Source organism: Choloepus didactylus, chromosome 13 (assembly GCF_015220235.1).
Source record: "Choloepus didactylus isolate mChoDid1 chromosome 13, mChoDid1.pri, whole genome shotgun sequence".
NCBI classification, from domain to species: Eukaryota; Metazoa; Chordata; class Mammalia; order Pilosa; family Megalonychidae; genus Choloepus; species Choloepus didactylus.
This window is the reverse complement of record NC_051319.1, coordinates 66,267,407-66,290,669: the sequence shown is the minus strand read 5'-3', so window position 1 is coordinate 66,290,669 and position 23,263 is coordinate 66,267,407. Positions and strand designations below refer to the sequence as shown.

Genomic DNA, 23,263 nt, shown 5'->3' with positions numbered 1-23,263 from the left:
AATGAAAAGCACATTTAAAGTATTTAAGTTCTAGTGCACTTGGATGCATTAGATCCTTGCTAAGCTGCCAATTCTCAAAGAAGGTCTTTACACTCGGCTATGGTAGCAGCTGTGGGCCAACACTCATGGAAAAGGTTGAACATCTACCCTTCTCCCCTTTAAGATTTCCAAGCTGCTACTGTTTCTTGGCATAAACAGTCTCTTTAGCTATAAGCCACAAACCATATCTTAAAAAGCAAGTCTAAAAGAGTTACATTTCATTTTTATTACCAGAAAACCTCATCTTTCAAAGGAAAGTAATGGCAGATTGGGGGAAAATATCCCTGCCTTCTGCTTGATACTCATGGTTTCTTATTTTAATAACTTTAAATTTATATCATATAATTTCACTTAAGCCAACCAACCATGATTATATGTGAGAACAAATACAGACGAAAACATGGAACAAGCAATGCATTTTTTCCTAAAAGAAACCTGTTAGTATAAATGACAGTTCAGATGTTTTAAAAATAATATAATTATCAAGATGCTTTGCAGGGCCTGAGCTTTTGACCAGACTGAAGTGAGTTACTGCCTAGTGTATTTAAAAAGTCTCTCTAAAAAAAAAAAAAAAAATTCTCTCTGTGGCTTTACCCAATGCTCACCATGTGAGAAAATAAATACCACTGAGAATGGTACAGCAGATCTCTTATTTCTTCAGCAACATTCCTCTGGCTCTGAGAAATGAAATTAAGCACATCAAGGAGCACTATAGCAAAGCATATAGTTTTTTTATGTGCAACAATTGTGTTGGCCAGGCCATTATATGTGAGGTAAGAAATAGAAATTTTTCTTAGCAAATATTAGATATTAGTTCGCTTGAATTCATTCCAAGATATTTTTGTTGTTTCTCAATTATTTGAATGTTCATTTAACATTTTGAAACCTTAGAAAATGGGGGAAGAAACTGAACCTATCTTCTTCAGAAATCTCTTCTAGCAAACTAAATCACTATCATAGGTTATACTATCTTCCTCTGTGGTGTGAGATGGAGCTAGAATTTTCCTCCAGCCTCATTTGTGCCCCTTTTCTTCTTGTAATGCTCATCCCCATGGTCCTCCAGGAAACTACCCTCTCTCATCCTCTCCAATTCACTCCAACCCATGGGCCTTCATGAATCAGGTAAGCTCCCAGCTAATGCTAGCTTGTCCAGGGATCAGCACATCCTCCAAGGAGAGTCCATCTATAGACTAGCTAGCTGACCTATGGATCTTGGTTTTGGATTGCAAAAATAAGCTGAACTAATTGGGTTCCTCTCTTACGAAAAGAGAATCAGGAATCCCAGAGACTGAATTGTATTCCCATGAGGTAGAGTCAGGTTTAGAGAAGACATCATAAGTCTAAGGCAAGTACAAGCTAAGGTAATGAAGAAGCAGAGAAACTCAAATATTAGAGACAAAATGCACAGGGAGAAGTAGAAACATCACATGAGAAAGAGCTTATACAACCCATGAAGAAGATGAAAAACCTCCTTGAGAGAGCTGCTTTTGTTCCTAAGGCTTGGCATTTCAAGGTCCATTTTACCTATGGACCCTTTCGTTGAGTTGGCTACAGTGGGGCCGGTCTCTGTTCCCTGCAGGTTAGCAAGCCTGACTGAAATTCTGCTGCCACTTTTTCTTTTATATCTACCTCCTTCCAATGTCTTCTATTATCCTTCTAAACTTCTCCTTTCCTTCTTTCTTATTTTTTACCCTCCCATCTTCCCCCTTATGCTCTAAGTGTATCACTTGGCCCTATCCCTATAAATGATACTAGAAAATTGAAGAGAGGTAATGCAGTGATTTTATTTAAGTAACAGCTTTATTGAAATATAACTCATACCATAAAACTCGTTCTTTGAAAGTGTACAATGTAGTGGATTTTAATATATTCACAGAGTGGTACAACATTACCATTGTCTAATTCTAGAATATTTTCATCACCCCAGAAAGAAACCCCATACACATTAGCAGTGACTCTCCTTTTCCCCTCTCCCCTCACCCATGGCAACCACTATTGTATTTTCTGTCTGTATGGATTTGCCTATTCTGGACATTTCAAATAAACAGAATTGTACATTATGTGGACTTCCATGACAGGCTTTTTTCACTTAGCATAATGTTTCCAAGCTCATCCACATTTTAGCATATCAGTAGTTTGTCCCATTTTATTGTCAAGTTATATTCCATTATACAGATTTACCACATTTTGTAATCCATTCTTCGGTTGATGGACACTTCTTTATCTCCATTTGGGGGTTATTATGAATGAATAATACTACTATGAAAATTCATGTACAGGTTTTTGTCTGGACATATGTTTTCAGTTCTCTTGGGTATATACCTAGGAATGGAATTGCTGGGTCATCTGGTATAATGCAGTGTTTTCAGTTGTCCTTATGCTCCCTTTCCTTCCTTCTGTCATTTTTTAAGAACTTCTGCAGGCTTTGCTGCTGTTGTTCTCTGTTCTTCTTTACATCCTCTCTGTGTGTTGCTGCTTTCAGTACACCGCTTCTGTTTTTCCCTTCTCACTTTTGCTTTTACACCATTATTTTAGTTCATTTCATTTTTACAAAATCATCATTAAATTGCTTCCCCTGAGGTCCTGTATTGCATTCCCATTATCATTCCTTCCTTCTCTGTCCCTATCTCTGATAAGCTTAAGTAAGGCCTGCTCACCTAGAGGAAAGCAAGACTCAAGTGGAATATGATCACATGAATGAGGCCTACAAAGTAAGAACTTCAGAAACTGAAGAACCTAAATTCAGGAGTGCATAGACAGAAGACTGTATAATAGTTCACATTTAAATGGCCATTGTAGTCATATTTTTATTCCTGCATTTGCCAAGTCTCAACAAAAACACTTGATACTGACCTGCAGTCTCTTCCATGCATTCATCTAAACAAACTGCACGTATAATGTGACTCCTAGTTAATTGCTGCAGCACTGCTGTATGGTCTGTCACCATCAGCAGCACTAACCCTTTGCCTGGGGCACCACATGGACAGTGACAGGCGTATCACCCTGATGAGATGAACAACTGTAAGTGGATTGAGGGAGGCCTTTGACTTGCCCCAGCCCCACTGCTTCCCAGTAGGTCATGCCTCTGTCTTATTCCCACTGTAAACTCAAGCCTGGAGCTGTGAAGCACCAATTTTGCTCAGGGAGATGATTCAGTATTTTCCAAGTTTTTGACAGCTGACCAATTAAAAACCAGATGCCAACTTTAACAAGCTCTAAATAAGCCAGGATTTAGAGCAATGGAAGGCACCAAAGCACCTACTATAGGGCCAAGCTCAGGAGGCATTTGAGAGAAATTCAATGGCAATTACAATGATGAGGATGGTTCTAATGACTTTAGGAAAACTGGGCAGGATTCAAATCATTATCTGGAAGGCAGCAAGTTCAGCTACACGTAAATATTTCCAATGAGACTTCCATTTTACTCCATTTCAGGATTTTTGCTATCCAACTTCGGTTAATGATTTGATTCCTGCCTGACATTTCTAAAGGCTTCATCATCATCTTCACCATCATAATTACCACTAAATATTTTTCACACTTTTACTGAGCATGGCCATATATTAGGTGAAGTAATATGGCTGATTTCACATGTAACTTTAAAAGCCAAGTTCCATCAATCTTTAGTTAAACCATGTTGTTTAAACCATCGAAAACATAACATGACTATGACATTCATTAAGCCCTTTGTCAAGATTTTCAATCTGTGAACAGGAACGCTGGGACATATTCAAAAGGAAAAGCCACCCAAACTCATATTCCTAACATTCATTAAGTTTACTATTTCGTAAAAGCCATTTTTTCAGGACTCAGCATGACATAATGAGATCTGAGCCCAAAATTGATTGGCATTGTCCTTACCCCACAATTCAGACAAAAACTCGGTGTATCGGGAAATAGGATCATCGTAGATATGGTGGGCGTGAACAGCAATGGTTTTTGTTTTTGTTCTTATTTTTGCATTCTCTACTAGCCAATATGGCAAACTCTTTTTCCAGAAAAAGAGCTGGAGAGAACATCAATCAGGGATTTTCAACCAGCGAATGTCCCCTTCTTTCTGTGTGATCAGATGTCAGCAAGACAGGCCTAAAACAACCAGTGCTAGCACTGCTGGATTTGGAGCTGTTACTATAAAGTGCACGATAAAGAAGTTTCATATAGCACAGCACGATGCAAATTGCCACCAAATGCATCACTTAGCAGAACCACCGCCAATCTCAGCAAAGGTATCAGGAGTGACATCAGCAACCCCGTGACTTGAAAACATAGCTGCTGTAACAGCGATGGTGGTGGCAACACACGGACACCCAACAATGCACAACATACGAGACCAGTCAAGAAGCAGTTGCAGGGGTTCTCTATTCCATTTCTCAAATTTTATAGCTAGCCCATATAAAAAATTTATAAGAAGCTTGGGACATGGTGAGGGAAGGATGGGAAGTGGCACTGTGAGCAACATTTTATTTTGTTCTTATCAGGTCTGAAATCACCAGGAATGAAAGTTTCCGTAGCATCTGTGCTAAATAGCAAATTGACCCATACAAAATAAAACAGTTCAAGGGCTACTCCATCCGTTTCCTATGCCAAATAACCCTTCCATTAACACTTTTGCTCTCTTCCCCGAGGGCTTGCAGTGTTGAAACAAAGGAAGCCCCAGGGGTGACCCAGGCAGGAATAACATAGGACAGACCGTGTCTACACAATGCCAGACACTGAGAATTTCCATAAGGACTGGCATTTTTACAAATCCCTGGACAAATATCCAAAATTTGTTTTGATTATATATTTTAACCTGTCATCTGAATTTGGGGCCTTAAGTAAGTATAATGTTTGCCAGGAGCCCATCAGTATAATTGGGGTCCTGGGGGAGGGGGTCGTGAAGTCATGTTGGATAGCGCCACAGGGTCTCAACTTCTCTTTCTCAACCTGGGGACTGGCTGACACTCGTGCTCTTAAAACCCAGACTCAGCCCTCACATGACAAAGCTCTGATCCTGTTTCCTGTCGTTCACAACTATGTATTGAACACCTCTGATGTGTCAGGTGTTGGCTAGGTGCTGGAGATAAGATGATTAGCAAAACAAGCATGATCCTTGCCCTCGTGTTGCTAATACTTACCTGTAGAGGGAGGGTAAGAGACATCAACCAAGGGCTACTCAAAAATATAAGTACAAACCACTACTACAAATAAAAAGAACAGGTTGTTATGAATAGTTATGGGTGTTACGGGAGGAACATGGTGGGGTGGTCAAGTGAGACCACACTGGGAGATAGAACTAGACTCCGACTCCTCAACACCTTTTCTGATACTTGCATCACCCAAGCTGGGACCATGGCAAGAGCCTCCTACCTAGTCTTCCTGATTAGTATCCTTACCCCGCTACTAACTCATGTCCACACAGCAGGCAGGAGGAGCCTCCTGAAATGTAAGCAGGTAATTCCCACCCTCCCTCCCCACTCCCCTGCCCAAAACCCTCTAGTGCAAGACTAAAGTCCTCTGATGACCCTCAAGGCCCTAGATGATGTGGTCCCTGCTATCTCTCGGCCCTCATCGCCTGTGTTTCTGCCCTACTGACCTCCTTGCTGTTCTTGGAATCCCTAAGCTCAGCTGTCCTGCTTCAGGGCCTTTGATGTGTGGCCTCTCCTGCTAGAAAGCTATCCCCCTAGGTATCTGATGTCTCCCTCTTAACGCAGACTCCACTGAAATGTCACTTTTTGTCAGGTCCACCTTTCCTGTCAATCTGTAGGACAAGCACTCCTTACTAGTACCCTCATGCCCTCCCTCTGCTTTCTTCTTCTCTGGAACATTTATTTCCTACCGCATATAAGGTCTGTTTTCCTCACTAAAGTGTAAGCTCCACAGATGCAGCGTGCTAACACAGGGCGCTAACTAGGCTAATACCATGAGGAGAAGCTGAGCAAAAAAACAGCATGAGAGAAATCCTGAGACAGGAGAGAGTGTGGGGTGTTGGGCAATTGGCAGCATTGTGGCTTTCTGATTTATCTGGAACCACAGGTGCCTTCACCTCTGAAAACTGAAGCAAAGGGTTGGACAAAAGAATTGAAATGCCATTAGAAAAAAGAATTTCCTGTGTGTAAAAAGAGACCAGATACACAAAGAAAGGGGAAGGGGCTGAGGAAGCTTTTAAAAGAATCATGCCTTAAGAAAAGTATTCTCTTTAAATTTCATGATTGTTGTTTGCTCTTCATTTTCCTGATAAGATCAAATGAAAAACATCTGTCTTTATAAAATTCAGTTAGAGGAAGTTGGTTGCAAGAAAAGTGAGGCTGTTTTAGCATGAATCAGAGCAAAGCCTGCACTTTCAACACTTTCATATACTCTATTCTATTATCAGACCTTTTTTAAGCTTTAGATGTCATTGTTTATCATAAAAACTAATGAAAACTGTCAAATCAATTATAATAGTAAATTTTATTCAACACGTTATTCTCTGGATGCATCTATTCATTGAATAAATTTTATTGAGTACCTACTAAGTGGCAAGTCCTGGGTTAACATGCTTGGGATACATGGACCTGTCTTCAAAGGACATTCTGATCCAATAGGGGAGTCGGGTGAGTACATTAAAGATTACAAGACTGCTGACAAGGGCTCTGGCATGTGAACACCACCTGATATGGAAGCAGGATCAAACCTAGAGGAGATCAGTCATACTTCCCAAGCCTCAAATAAGAGCAAGTCTCACAAAGGCTGAAAATTGAGGAAGATTCTTTTCAGGTGGAGGGAGCCAAGTAAGCAAAGCCGTGGAGGCACTAGAGAGCAAGAAACCCTGGAAAATCCTCAAGTACGGAGGAGTCCTTCAATTAGGTACATCAGAGACCAGCCATCAGTGGGTTATAATTTTTAAAAAATCAGTTAAAACACAGAATAACAAACAAACAAACAAACACAAAAATTACATGCTTTTCGCAAACATTCTAACACTCATTTGCCATTTTTTAAATACACGGTGTACCAGTTTGCTAATGCTGCTGTTATGTGAAATACCAGAAATGGATTGGCTTTTATAAAAAGAGGGTTTATTTGATTACAAAGTTACAGTCTTATGCCCATGCAAATGTCCAAACAAAGGCATCAACAGTAGAGTACCTACACTGAAGAACACCGATGGCATCTGGAAAACCTCTGTTAGCTGGGAAGGCACGTGGCTGGCGTCTGCTTGCTCCTAGGTTACATTTCAAAATGGCGCTCTCCAAAATGTCTCTCTAAGCTGCAGCTGCACGGAAGTCCTGTCTGAGCTTATACAGTGCTCTGGTGAACTAATCAAGACCCATGCTGAGTGGGCAGGGCCATACCTCCAAGGAAATAATCTAATCAAAGGTATTACCCACAGTTGGGTGGGTCACATCTACATGGAAACAACCAAATCCAAAGAATACAACCTAATCAACACTAATACCTTTGTCCCCTCGAGACTGCATTAGAGAACATGATGTTTTGGGGGACATAATACATCCAAACCGGTATACACAGCTAAGATTATGGGCTCCCACCCTGGCTTTCCTGCATGAAAAATTTCCAGAACACAACACCATTTTTTTTTTTGTAGAAGAAACTAAAGATACTTAAGAAGCAATATGAATGCAGAAAAGTCTAGATTTCTAGAATTTTCCTCCAACTATTCATTTTGTCTCTACCACACCTAATCAACTGCCTTACCTTTGCAGCAACTCAATATCAAGCATATCCAACACATTCAGCTTAGTTTTTATTAAAATAAATTTCTTTTCATCTCATATTTTAGTGGTTCACATAAATATTAATTAAATTTCATAATTACAATTGCAATCACAATGTGCACAGACATGTTTGGGAACAAATAACTGTTTATGAAACAACACGTTAAATGATGGGAGCAGTACATAGGTCATAGAATTCAGCTGTACATTATGTTCCCCACCAGTGCCTCTCCTTGACCTCCCACACCGGATAACTAGGAAGATGCAAATGCTCCTTTTAAGAGCATGCGAAACTAGTTAAAATACTTTTTTACATCTTCATCACTTATGTTTTCTATCCACCATGTGCAGAGGTTTGCAATTGATTCAGTAGGATGGCTTTAAAATAAATGAAAGGGAAAAATGAAGGACATTGACCTTAAAATGCCTCTAATGTTATTGTAAAAATAATTGCCACCATCACTGTTATTAGCTGACATTCTTTGACTAAGTACTCTGCCCCAGACATTACGCAAATTCTTTGCATACAATATCTTATTTAATCCTAACAATGCACTTTTGAGATAGATACAAATATCAGTAACTCCATTTTACAGATAAGTTAACTGAGGCTGAGACTGCCACATAGCAAGAAGCAAAGCCATGATTTCACCCTGAGTAAAAGTTGCTGCCACTTGGCTTCATTGGCTTTCATTATTACCAGGTCAGTCTTTCAGCTGTTGGACTCTGTTACGGGTTGAATCAAGTCCCCTCAAAAAAGATGTGTTCAAGCCCTAACCCCCAGTACTTCAGAATCTATCTTTATTGGGAAATAGGACCATTTCAGATGGACTTAGTCCAGTTAAAATGAATGAGGTCATAAAGGAGCAGGGTGGGTCCTTGATCCAATGTCACTATTATGTGTGTCCTTACAAGAAGGAGAGAAGAGACACAAACACAGGGGAGAACTTCAGGTCATGATGGATGCAGAGAGTAAAGTGATGCATCTACAAACCGAGGAATACCAGGATTGTCAGCAAACACCAGAAGCTAGAAGAGTCAAGGAAAGATTTTCCCCTATAACTTTCAGAGGGTGCATGGCCCTGCTGCCCTCTTAATTTTGGACTTCTAGTTTCCAGAACTATGTGACAATAAATTTCTATTGTTTCAAGAGTTTGGGATTTCAGGTCTATTTTAGCCACTATTAGTATGGCTATCCTAGCTTTTTTTTGGGGGGGTAAAATTTGCATGGAATATCTTTTTCCAACCTTTCACTTTCAGCCTATTTGTATCCTTGGATCATATCTTTGTATTCATTTTGCTAGTCTATGTCTTTTAATTGGGGAGTTTAATCCATCAACAGTCAGTGTTATTACTGTAAAGACAGTACTTCGTTCAGCCATTTTATTCTTTGGTTTTTATATGTCATATCTTTTTTTTATTTGTCTCATTTTTTTACCCTTTTAGTTACCCTTACTGATAATCTTTATTTCCTCACAATACTCCAGGCCACTCTCTCCTGTCTTTTCCTTTCAGCTTACAGGTCTCCCTTCACTATTCCTTGTAGAATAAGTCTCTTGATGATGAACTCTCTCAGTTTCTGTTTATCTGTGAATATTTTAAATGCTCTCTCATTTTTGAAAGACAGTTTTGCCAGAATTCTTGGCTGATGGTTTTTCTCTTTCAGTACTTTAAATATATCATACCACTGCCTTCTTACCTCTATGGTTACTGATGAGAAATCAGTACTTGATCTTATCATGATTCCCTTGTATTAATAGACTGCTTTTCTCTTGCTGCTTTCAGAATTCTCCCTTTATCTTTGGTATTTGACATTCTGGTTAGTATGTGTCTCAGAGAAGATCTGTTAGGATTTATTCTGTTTGGAGTTGTTCTAGTTTGCTAATGCTGCCAGAATGCAAAATACCAGAGACGGATTGGCTTTTATAAAAGGGGTTTATTTGGTTATACAGTTACAGTCTTAAGGCCATAAAGTGTCCAAGGTAACACATCAACAATCAGGTACCTTCACTGGAGGATGGCCAATGGTGTCTGGAAAACTTCTGTTAGCTGGGAAAGCACGTGGCTGGTGTCCACTCCAAAGTTCTGGTTTCAAAATGGCTTTCTCCCAGGACGTTCCTCTCTAGGCTGCAGCTCCTCAAAAATGTCACTCTTAGTTGCACTTGGGATATTTGTCCTCTCTCAGCTTCTCCGGAGCAAGAGTCTGCTTTCAATGGCCGTCTTCAAACTGTCTCTCATCTGCAGCTCCTGTGCTTTCTTCAAAGTGTCCCTCTTGGCTGTAGCCCCTTTTCAAAATGTCACTCACAGCTGCACTGAGTTGCCTCTGCCCATCAGCTAATTTATATGGCTCCACTGATCAAGACCCACCCTGAATGGCTGGGGCTACACCTCCACGGAAATATCTAATCAGCGTTATCACTTACAGTTGGGTGGGGCACATCTGCATGGAAACACTCAAAGAATTCCAACCTAATCAACACTAAAATGTCTGCCCCACAAGATTGCATCAAAGATAATGGCATTTGGGGGACATACTACATTCAAACCGGCACAGGAGTACATTGTCCTTCTTGGCCATGTCTATTTATGTCTTTCATAAGAATGGGGAAATTTGGGGCCATTATTTCCTCAAATATTGTTTCTGCCCCCTTTCCCTTCCTTTCTCCTTCTGGGACACTGATGACACATGTTTGTATGATTTGTGCTGTCATTCAAATCTCTGAGATGAGACCCTGTTCAATTTTTTTTCATTCTTTTCTCTATTCTTCTGTCTAATAAGACTTCAATTGCTCTGTCTTCTAGCTTACTGATTCTTTCTTCTGCCTGCTCAAATCTGCAGTTGTATGCCTTTAGTGTAATTTTAATCTCTTCTGTTGTGCCCTTCATCCCCATAATATCTATTGTTTCTTTTTATACTTTCAAATTCTTCTTTATGTTCACACATTGTCTTTTTAATATCCTTTATGTCTTCAGCCATATTTTCCTTCATCTCCTTGAATTGATTTAGGAGATTTGTTTGAACATCTTTGATTAGATTTTCCAAATTCTGTGTCTCCTCTGAAATTTTAACTTGTTCCCTTAACTAGACCATATCTTCCCATATCTTCATATGGTTTGTTATTTTTTGCTGATATCCAAACATCTGATTATCTTGATGGCTTTACTCTGAAAGTCAGTTTCTCTCTCTTGCCTAGGGTTTTACTGTTGATTGGCTTTGTGTTAATGCTCTTCTTTAACACTTAGTCTGCCTTATTCTAGACCTTTAAAATAGCCCATGTTTAACTGAAAAGATTTTTTTTAGCTCTTCTTCATCTGTTTCTTGCCCTGGATATGTGGTACAATTTTTAGGATTGCACTATTTGTGCAATTGTTTCACCTCCAAGAGAAAGTTTCCTTTCCTCTGCTCCTTCTTTGGGAATCTTGATCTGTTCTGTTTGTTTTTGTTTTGTCTCTATGGTTTTTTGCCCTTCTTTCATTGTCTCTAGCTGCTTTTTCCTAGAGGGCAAATTCTGGGAGGAGGATCACTCTAGAGAGGACATCCCCAAGTCAGTTTTTCCCAGCAAAAGAGTCGGGGGCCCATGAAGGGGACACGGACACAGACCAACTCCAAAGTGCCCTTAGGAGGGGAACAAGTAGAGTGCCCAAAGGCTCTTTGATGTCTCCCCAGATATGTGCTTTTCTGGCCTGCCTAGCAAATGCAGACTTCAGCTGACCATCCCCCAGAGCCCAGAGGAAATGCTGCATCTTTAAATCTCCACTGCCTCCTCCCCTGTCCAGGGTGGGGTTGAAACACTAGCTCAGAGCCAGGACCTAGGGATGCAAATTCACTAATTAAAAGCTGTGATCAGTGATCTGCTGTGCCTGCCCCTGTTTTGGGGAAAGAGGATATTTGTGTCCCTTTCTGTCCCCAGCGGGCTAGCCAGGGCTTGACCCTAAGGCAGCCCACATGGTGAGAACAACTTCTTTACTGTAGCTTATCAACCTCTTCCTTCCACTCTTCCCTGGATGCTGTAAATGACCTTCTGTATCCTGGGGACCCAGAACAGTTGTTCCTGACAGTTCCTGCTTGTTTAATAGCTGTTTTGGTAGAAGGACTGAGTCCTGCAGCTCCCTACTCTGCCATCCTCGCCCAGTTTCTGTTATTTTAAGCCACCTAGTTGTGGTGCTTTGTTATAGTAGCCCTAAGACAGGCTCTGATAAGCCTTTCTCATTTGTTATTTTTTATTGTGGTAACATATATATAACATAAAATTTTCCATTTTAACCACTTTCAAGTATACAATTCAGTGGTATCACATTCACAATGTTGTGCTACCATCACCACCATCAAATACAAAATCTTTTCCATCACTGCAAACAGAAACTCTGTACCAATTAAGATTAAGCATCAATTCCCCATTCTCCCACCCCACCCTACTTCTAGAAGCCTGTAATCTACTTTTCATCTCTATTAATTTGCATATTCTGGGTATTGCATGTAAGTAAAATCATATAATATCTGTCCTTTGCGTCTGACTGCCCTTATTTTTTACTATCAGCATAGACAGATTTTTAAAAATCACTCTGTCCACCTGAAGTTACCACTAAAATAAATAAGACCTATAAACCTGTGAATCTGTAAGAAACACACTGAGTGGCACTGTACTGGAACCCCAAACACTGGAATCAATCTCCGGTCCCACAATTTCAGTGGTTTTGACCAACTAACAGGGCAGTTTCATGACTGATGGACATTCTGCCTAAAGCCACAATGAAATCATCTCTTCTCCATCTAATAGGGGAACCCATATTTTATGACTTGCATTATGCTCATTTTAATAGGACTCCTTTTCTTAATTCTTTTTAGAGAACTAGGTAGAATAAAGAAAAAAGCAAATGAACAAAGCAAAACAAATGGTGGTTGTGGCCAACTTCTATGACAGCATTAACTGAATACCTAGATTGTTCTAACAATGATGAAAAATGTCATCTATTGCATTTATAGTTTTAAAATAGATAAATAATACACACTTGTAAATGACTCCTACAATATAGAAAAATATGGAAGATAAAGCACAGAAATCCCTTTACCCACTGACAACCATCATTAACATTAATTTTTATTCTGCATGCATAAACAAAGTTTTCATGGTTTACTGGCTTCTATCTCTGCAAATAATTTTCATGGTTAATTATCTACTTAGATTTCACCTTTGCGAAGGAGTATGATGGATCCGTATAAGCCATAAGTTATTAGTTCATGCCTGTGTTTCAGGAGACTATCTCCACAAATCCAGTTATAAGTCAGTGCTGTGATAGAGATACCATGATGTCCTTTTGCAAGCATCTTGGCATTTCTACAGAGCCTGTCTTACATTTTTCTGTGTCCATGGTCCCTAAATAAAATGGTCCTTTTTGTATCCCCTCCATAGATTTGATCCAGGGTTTAATTAAATTCAATTGCATTGATTTATTGCAGTTAACTGAATTGAGTTGAATTAAAGAGAGCTATATGGGATTTGTTGAGCAATTGTTAAAACATATCTCTACTTCTGTAGCAATGTAGTGCCTGCAATTTCATGGACTTAACAATAAAATAAAAAGACTTGGAATCCTTTAAAACCTCCTAAATCCCAGTGAACAATGTTCTGTTTTACCCATCCAAATATAAATAAATTATACCACCACAATTCCCTCAGTAATTGAAATAAATCAGAGAATACGAATTGTTTATTTTCCTGATCAGTAGACAGATTATCTTTAATCTCAGAGTTATCACTCCCTCACACCTTCATCTATTCTTGAAATCCCGTCCCTTCTAGGAATAGCACAACAGCTAATAAATATTTTAAACACTGGAATCTACTGTGAGGAGAATTCAGAAAATCTGTAATAACATAGTTTAATTCTTAAGCCTACTACATTTCTCATTTATGGAGATGCTTAGGGATTCTAGCTCTTTGGGGAAGTAGCAAGAGGATGTCATCATTCCCCCTGAAACAAAAGGGTCTCCTGTGCCTAGTAACTGCTGCTAAGGGTCCCTGACAAGACATTCTTTACCCAACTAGGCAGGTTAGGAAGAACTTTTTTACTACCTTTCAATGGCATGGCATTTTCATTCCTTCTCCAGATAGAAATCAGAGCTCTTTAATACATGTCTTGATCAGGCTTCTAGACTGCGTCCTATAAAGGGCTCTAGCCTTGAAAAGCATCCCAATAATCTTCAGAAACAAGCAAGTATCCAACATGGCAGGAATGTAAGGATCCTGTCTGAAAAGCAATTTCACTACATGGAATGAGTCCTGGGAACAAAAAATGTAAATTAGGAGTCTTTCATCTATAGAATCAAAATAAAGGAAAACAGTGGAGAAAACTTAAACCCCTATGGCTGGTAACTGACCACCATCTGGCATCCATAAATCCCTTAGAAGTGGAGAAGGCATTTCAGGTGCTAAACAGGACAAGGGTTACAGCCCATATGTTAAAATCAGTGTGTTTACAAATAGCCACACCCCCAGTTACAGTTATTTGCAAATGGAAGAGACAGCTAAATGCTTCCCAATAGTCGCTCTCCCCTAGCTTACTGACAGACCCCTGATTTTGTTTGAGTGCACCAATGAACTCTGATATAGGATTCTATTTTTCAGCCTCCCTTGCAGTTAGATCTAACCATGTGATAAAGTTCTGGCCCATGATCTGCAAAACAAAGGGTTGTATAGTATTTACAGAAAGTTTCCTTTAAAATGCAGGAAGTGAGCCCTTCTTTCTGTCTTTCCTCATCCTGCTGTATAGAACATGAACACTGCAGACCCCTGCTAAGGAAGATGGAGCAGGAAACTAGAAGGAACCATGCCAGTCCTTTACTCACCACCTCTGGATTTGCTGTGCGGGAAAAAGAATTAAACTGTATACCGTTTAAACCACTTATTATTTGAGAGTTCAGAGTCAGTAAGGGTAAGAGGGTGGGGCAGGTACCAAAGGAGCAAGGAGGGACGAGCCCAAAGACCAGGGAGGACCATCACTGTACTCGCTCCTCGACTCCACCCCTGCCACCCCCCGCTGAGCCTGAACATAGCCTCACTTCAGGGATTCACCACTTCCAATTCTTTGGACTGGACATAAACTGAGACAGACATATTATACTAAGGCTCTACAGCAGTGCTCCTCAACTTTTTATTCCATGCCACTCTGATAAACATGAAAAGCTCCAAGGTCTCACCCCTGAGATAATGATACATCCCTGAAGGACTGGTTAACCAGCCCCTCCCCACCTATGCCCATTGAGAATAACTAGTACAGGGCTCACATCAGCTGCCTTGGTGCTGCTGAAGGTACTCACTCATTAAGGGATTTTATTCTTTGTGCATAAAGCAGTCCTCAACTTTTTTTTCCTCTGCTTCAAGTAACAGAATAGATGCTAATCACAAGGTGAAACACCCATGGGCATGCCCAGAGTGAGAAGAAATTCCCAGCTTGCTAACTGCAACTCCATCATTTTCTATCCTACTCAAGAAAGCATAGAGGAATTGGAGTGAGAATGACATTATTATAAGCCATGTAATGGTGTGACCATGAATTTGCTTTAATATATAAAAATATTAAATCGTATCAAATTTCCTTAAATAACAAGTCTTAGTTAAAAATTATTTGTAACAGCCCTCATGAAAAATAGCCTCAAATATTCTGGAATACCTCCAAGAAAGCCACTCATTTATGATATACTACCCTTGCTGCAATAGTACTGAAGACTCCAGACTCTCCTCAATGATTTCCAAGCCTGAGAGGCTTCCAATGTAGAAAACCACTCACCAGGTAAATAGCCAAGCAAGCTTCCCCATGTAAATGAGCTCTGAATAAAAATCTCTTTAATGATAATAATGAGCATGCTGATCAGAGCCAATTATTTCAAGCTTCATAATTTGTATATTAACTAAACATCCTCACAATTAAGCAAGTTAGCCTAGGGAAATACCATTCATTAAAGGCTCTTGTGTATTTTGTTTCTGAATTTTTTGCTGTACAATATTCCTGTGTAAAGGAAGTGAACTTCTCTAGAAGTAGCAGGAAGCTGAAAAGTGGGAGTTTAAACAAATTTGGAATTTTATTATTATTATTATTTTAATGTAACCAGAATTCTGGAGGTAGGCAATCCAGAGCTGTGGAGTTGAGATTGCTAGTAGGAAGTAGGAACACAGACTCTTTCTTTCTGCTCAGAGTATCCTTAGGGTTGAGTTCATCTCTTGGGGGGGGATGGGGGGGCAAGATGGAGGCTCCACACCTACTTCCCAACTTCTACTGTATAACCCCATTTAAAGCTGGAGGAAGAGGAAGGCAAAGGGCAAATCTAGCTGAGTCTGCTTGCTTTTTAAAGACTTTGCCTAGAAGCTTTACTCCTTAACAACTTCTGCCTACATATCAATGCCCCCAACCATCCAGTGGCCAACTTGGTGTGGCCACACAAAGTGTGCGGTGGTGTTGGTTGTGTGGGGTGGTGATGAGAAATAGAGATTTTTAGAAGGTGAGTTCCTTCCCCAAATAGGAAGGAAGATGGAGAAAATTGAAATTAGGTAAGCAACTACATTTGTAAGCTATCTCCAAGTACTCAGGACCATAAAGCAAGGTCATAATTTAGGAATTCTAAAAGTTTTTTTTTTTTAATGCTAAAAAAATGTGTTTGAGTCCACCAGTATAAGTAATCAAAACCCTACTTGGAAAACAACCTATAGCATGGAGATAAGTGTGTGTCTCATTTTGGATCTGAAGCAAAGAGCTGAAATCTGGGTCTATAATGAAATGCTGACTGACCTAGAGCACACGAACCTAAAAAACAGCCAAACGGCCTTAAGCAATGTAACATGTGAGGAATGTTGGTTTTCTTTTTATAAAAGATGAATGATGACTGAAATGTAATTCTTACTATATTAAACCTTTGTCTTTTTGTTTGTCCCTAAAGCACCTTCTTTTTGTTGTTACTTTAAATTTCTGTTTTCTCCAGTTTCTCCTTATGATAAAAAAAAAAAAAAAAAGATTCTGAAAAAGTACCATACAGTGTTTTCTTCATATTTTTTCCTCACCTACAATGTTCTTATCAGCTAGGCCCTTCTTTACACGTTAAACTGTGCGGTTTTCTGTTGGTCAGTAATGGAAACCTGGCTTAACATCTGACAGTCAGACTCAGTCCTTACTGCTTTACACCATCATCAACCACTGGAATTAGCACTTCACTGTCAGTTTTGTTAACGATGTTTGCAGTAAAGAAGAACACAACCAAAGCTTCTGGGAATACGATATATTGTCTCTGCAGAGCTGACAATAGTAAAATGTTGGTTTAATGCCAAATTCATGTTTCAGATACATCTGAAAAGTTCTGAATATCTGAATTTAATGCTATATTAGTACATTGTGAAAAGCTGAATTTAAAAATTGGCTTTATAAAAGATTACCTTATTTAAAATGTTATTAATCATCAGAAAATCTCCATTCAAGTCGACACAGAAAAATAAACAGCAGAACTATTTTGTCCTAATGTAGTATTTTCCCATCCAAAATAAAAATGATAATTCATTAATACTGCGCCAGTTTGAATGTATTATGGCCCCCAAAATGCCATTATCTTTGATGTGATCTTGTGGGGACAGACATATTAGTGTTGATTAGATTGGAATTCTTTGATTGAGTATTTCCATGGAGATGTGACTCAATCAACTGTGAGTGAAACATCTGATTGGATAATTTCCATGGAGATGTTACCTCGCCCATTCAGGGTGGGTGTTAATTGGATCACTGGAGTCCTATAAAGGAGTTCACAGACAAAGACTTCAGAGCAGCTAGAAGTGACATTTGGAGAGGAGCTGCAGCTAAAAGAGGACAGTACTGAACCAAGTGTCGTACGTGCGGCCCGCCGAGCCGACTTTCCTGGCTCGCTTCAAAGAAAGGGTCGGTTACAGGGAAGGACCCACTGTTGAAACCAAGAGAATCCAGCCTCAGCTCCCAGATGAAGATGGTGATCACAGCGACAAGGAAGATGAACAACCTCAAGTGGTGGTTTTGAAAAAGGGAGACCTATCAGCTGAAGAAGTCATGAAAATTAAAGCAGAGATAAAGGCTGCCAAAGCAGATGAAGAACCAGCTCCAGCTGATGGAAGAATCATGTATCGAAAACCAGTCAAGCGTCCCTCAGATGAAAAATATTCAGGTTTAACAGCAAGCTCAAAAAAGAAAATGGCAAATGAAGATGAAATAAATAAGGACTCAGTTAAAAAGAACTCACAAAAGCAAATAAAAAACAATAGCCTCCTTTCTTTTGATAATGAAGATGAAAATGAATAAGCATACACATTTTGGACTTAGTCTCCTTGGGGAGTATAAGGGGTATTTTTTTTTAATAACTTTTTTTTCCTATTTTAAAGATAATACAAGTTCATTATAGGAGATTTAGAAAATACAGAAAAAAATTTAATAAGATAAAAACTATGTCCAGCTTTCAATACCCCTCTGACTTGAAATGCTAACAGTATAAAAGTTAACTACCATTAATATTTTATTTCTCATATGTGTGGGTGTGCCCCTGTAAATTATATATTTTTTAAACAAAATTGAGATTTTATTGTATATGTTCAGTGTCCTGCCTCTCACTTGACATTAACTGTGAACATTTTCCAAGTCAAAAAACTTTAAAACCTGACATTTATAGCTACAAGGGATTTCAAAATTAAATGGAACCCCTATTGCATCCTTCTTATTAGTGGAACCCTGCTTAGGGTGAGGGAGATGATAATGTGCCTAATTAAAAATACCTCCCCAACTCCTGCTAGGGGAGGCCGTATGACTCAGCTCTGGCAAAATTAAGAGCTACAAGTGGAAGTCTGCTCAGTAAAGCTACTGGGGTTTTTTTGTACAAAAGGGAAAGCCTGAACCTTTGCCATTTTCCCTTTATACTGCCTGGAGCACGGACTTGGAACCTAGAAGTACCTAGACATGTTTAGGCATGAGGAAGCCAGCCACTTGCTCTGGATGATACAGTGGAAAGATTCAAGGAGCATCACTGGATCCCTGATGGCATGCTTCATGGAGCTGCTGTCCCAGCCTTGGATGGTAACCTCTGGGCTTGATACATAAGAACAGTAAACACCATGCTGATTTAAGCCTCAGTTAGGTTTTCTGTTACAAACAGCCAAATGCATTCCTAGCTGATACAGTAAGTAACTGTGGTAGAACATGCTTATACAGAAGTCTTCACGTGCACTTCAGATGATTTCCTTTGAATAAATTGCTAGAGGCAGATGTACTGAATCACAGTATTTGAATATTTTTAAAGCTATTTATGCTTACTGTCAAATTGCATTCTAGAGGTGTTTTATCAGTTTATTCTTCCACTATCTATGAGAATCCATTTCACCTCAACCATGATTTCAGTGCTGGCACTACCCCTTTAAATTTTGTCAATTTGATGTATTGAAAATGGTATTTTATCATTTAATTGGCCTTTTTTCTTGTCTACCAGAAATTAAACTTTTCCATATGGTAAGGGGAAAAAAAAAAAAAAGAGGACAGTACTTTGGAGAATGTCATTTTGAAACACAACCTGGGAGCAAGCAGACGCCAGCCACATGCCTTCCCAGCTAACAGAGGTTTACGGGTACCATCGGCCATCCTCCAGTGAATGTACCCTTTGTTCATGCCTTACCTTGGACACTTCATGGCCTTAAGACTGTTATTGTGTAACCAAATAAACCCCCTTTATAAAAGCCAATCCATTTCTGGTGCTTTGCAAAAGGGCAGCATTAGCAAACTGGAACAAATACTTACAATAACCCCTGAAATAAGCCTAGACAAAGATTATTCTATTTTTAAAACAAATTGTCAAAACAGTTGAAAATGCTCAGTAAAAGTTATATCCTTTCATCACCTTTTGGTTGAAAAATGAACCATCTCTTCTTGTTCTGTGGATCCCACGCTGTACTTTCACAGGTTAAGGCAGCATATAATAACCATTATCTTCTTATCATGAGATCATAGATCTAAAATTTAGAATTAGCCCTCCAGCTTTCTTGTTAGAATAGCTAACTGCCAACTCTCCAGTGAAATAACTCAAGATATACTATGTTTTTCTTGGAATCTTTGTTCAAACGCATGCTAAACACGTTTGCCCAAGATGCACAAATGCAATTGGTGTAAACACACTGAGCTCTGGAAAGAAGATGCCAGTAGTTCTATGCTGTCTAGCCACTGAAGTAAATACACTTCTAATCTTTTTTTCCCCTTCATCAAATAGATTTGTTAAATCTAAAATGTAAACTACCGAAATGGATCAAGAACATATTTCAAATTGTATTTATTGGTCATTTTGACATAATAAAAGCATCAATTTCATGAAAAGATTTTGTTAAAAGGCATATCAAAAATAGTTTTCTTTAATTCTTCATAAGGTCCTTGTCAGTCTTTCCACATAGAGCAAAGATAACCACTTTTCCGATGTATTTTTAAATAGTAGAGCTGAGTATTAGCGTCCATTTCATATGTGGGGGAAAAAAGAAATATTAGGAACAAATTTCCAAAGTAGTGGGTAGCAGAGCATGACAGTAGAAAGAGGTCCATCTCTGTGACTTAGCAGCTGTGTAACCTTAGGAGAAACTTTATGCTATAGTTTCCTCCTCCATAAAATAAAAACCTCTAATTGTGTGATTAATAAGTCCCCATTCCAGCTCTTACATATTCCATCATCTCAGAATTCTATTTGCCAAAGCTGTATGCTCATTCATGATGTTCCAGGGCCTGATTCAAAGACTGCAGGTTGTTTTTTTAAAAAAAGTTTACTTTTTTAAACTGAAATTCCTTTTCCCAGTTGTAAGGAAGGGAAAACTAACAAGATATTCATTTGAAAAACAATGTGAGTTTTTCAAAAGGAATCACTAATGGAAAAAATTAGTGAGCCAAGGCATAATCCTTGTAGGTTATATACTTTCTGAAAACAAGAACGTTTTCATCTACAATATCCCCGTGTTGTGAGAGCTGGCAATATATCATAAAATGTTATTTTTCAAAATTGTCCACTGACTTGCTCTTCTTAAAACAGAGATTAGCTAAGAGATTATGGACAAGTGTGATGGCCAATGAAGTTTTTCAGACTACCCTTTTACACCAACAGGGTTTCGTGTGTGCATGTAGATGAACGTTTTCCTCTGAACTGTGCAGTGAACATCTTTAGCTCTCCCCCATGGTTATTGGTTCACGTCTGAGTCTTGAATAACCCAGTTTGGATGACCACTTGGTTCAAATAAGCTACCTAATTGCTAACGTTCCACTTCGTTTCCTGTTGAGTAAACACAGAGTTTGTGTAAGATTGTGTTTTGTAACTACGGAACCCACTCTTCCGTGCTGGCACGGACGCCACCCATCCCTGATCCAGGGCCGCTGCTTTCAGAAGGGGTGGAGGACGTGGCGAAACGCCTTTTGCATTCTCTGATTGGTTAGGTCCTTACAGGAAGCATGTAGAAGACATTCTGATTGGAGCAGAAAGTTACCCTTTGTGTGTGTTGCGGGTGGCGGGGATCTTTATTGTGCTCTATGCAGATAGTTCTACCTCACCCTACCTTTTCCAATCCTCTGAAATTCAAGAATGCTGATAGCTTACCTGCATGCCCAGTCATTGAGCCACTCACTGCCTGGTGGTGTCAGCTTAACCAATTTGTGCCTCAGTTTCCTCATCTGTAAAATAAGGATTACAATAATGCTACCCCATTTGGGTTTTGTGAGAATCAAATGAATGCACTCAAGGTGTTGAGATTTGTGCCTGGCTTGCCTCATGGCTCATGGGCACTTACTTATTCCAGAGGCTCACCAACTTCCAAATACAGGCTTACCCTTCTTTTCACACTCTCCCGGACCTCTCCCTGCCCTGCTTCCGCGACCAGGCGGCCCATGCAGTTCCAGCAGTAAACGATATTCAAGGTTTGGTCTTGATGAAAAGCTCTCTTTATATAGCCTGGTCTAAGTGGGGAATGGAAATGGTGTGTGTGGCTTGGAAACTGGTGAATAACTTTCCTAATCTTGTGGAAAATGAGAATTCTGGGACCCTCTGCAAACCTTTGCACCCGTCTCCAATCAGGTGATGCTCTATAATGAGTACGGGGTTTAAGGCATGTATCTTGCCCTGAATCATAAAGGATGTCAGTAGCAGAGCCAGAAATATGGGCCAGTTCTCTGCTTCCCCGTGGTTATGTGCTACTCATTCAACTATAATGCCAGAAAAAAAAAAGAAGAAAAAAAGATACCACAGACATTTCATCAACCTGTCTCTTCTGTCAAATTGCATTATTCTCAAATTGTGTAAGCCGTATATAAACAGTATCGCTTCACACATGGGGTTCCATAAGTACATTTTCTGCGTGTTTCTCACACAGCAGGTTTTCTATGGATGGATATATAAAAAGTGCCAAGATTTCAAACTTAAGAAAACACTTAAAGAGCAGCCGTCCAGCAGAATTGCAGTCGTTTTTTGCCCTGAGGCACGGGAGCCTAAGTTCTTTCCAGCTGGACTGTCATAGGTGGTACTCATTATTGAGTGCTTACAATCAGATCGGTTACCTACTCTGCCCATTGACTGAGACCTAAAGGCTGACGGATTTGACTTACTTTTGAGGCTTATTATTTTACACTTGGTTGCTGCAATTTTCTTCGTTCTTTTCCCCCCTTCTGTTTTTGCCCCTCTTCTTCTCCCTAACTCTCTTATTCACTGTTCAGAATAACCGTTAGCTCTCTCCTCCATCCCACCCTCCACTCCTTTCCTCTCTCTTAAAAAACTATAATACACAAGATCACACATGTTTATTTGAATTGTAATGTCTAAGGAAGGAGAGTCTCTTTTAAAGCTCCTTTAAAACACCCAAATTCATTATATAAAAAGTGTGCTCCTACCTGATGTGTATTTATAAGGTTACTGAATTTTTATTGTATTTTGTGCAAAAGATGGAGTTTCCTTTTACTAGTCACTAGCTAAAAATCATTAGATTAGCTTTCGCTCTAATAAAATGAAAGCATTTACTTGATTGTTAAATAATTTAAAGGAGGCTCACTAAGGTATATTGCCACAATTTAATATGTTGTTGAATAAAATGAAGATGCTAAAACCTTGACAAAGAACACCTTTGTAATTCAGCAGCATGTATTATAATTTTTATGTATATTATACTGTATTATATTAAGATCTTAGGTAAAAAAAAAAAAAAAAGATTTTCCTGCCTCCAATCCCTTCTCTATCCATCTAACCCACAGTTGCTTGCTTTAATCTTGTTGAAACCCCACTTTATACATGTTGTATTCCTTTCAAAATCTGTGGCTTTGGGTAATTTAGAGCTTTGGTTCTCCGGAGAGCAGCAGAATCTCCTGGAGGGCTTGTTAAAACAGATTGCTGGGACCTTCCCCAGAGTTTCTGATCCACTAGGATGGGGTGGAGCCTGGGAATTTCCATTTATAACAAGTTCCCAGGTGGTGCTGATGCTGCTGATTTAGAGACCACACTTTGATTTTAAAACCCAGGCTTATAG

At 39.3% G+C, this 23,263-nt stretch overlaps 1 protein-coding gene across 1 annotated transcript; it reads left to right on the top strand.

Annotated features, from left to right (window-relative positions):
- The first annotated feature begins 1,142 nt into the window (after nt 1–1,142).
- Nucleotides 1,143–18,744, top strand: LOC119507737 (uncharacterized protein KIAA1143-like). Its single transcript, XM_037800906.1, has 2 exons — nt 1,143–1,161; nt 17,590–18,744. The coding sequence occupies exons 1-2, from the start codon at nt 1,143–1,145 to the stop codon at nt 18,045–18,047; spliced, it is 477 nt and encodes a 158-aa protein (XP_037656834.1). The 3' UTR covers nt 18,048–18,744.
- The last annotated feature ends 4,519 nt before the right edge of the window (nt 18,745–23,263 follow it).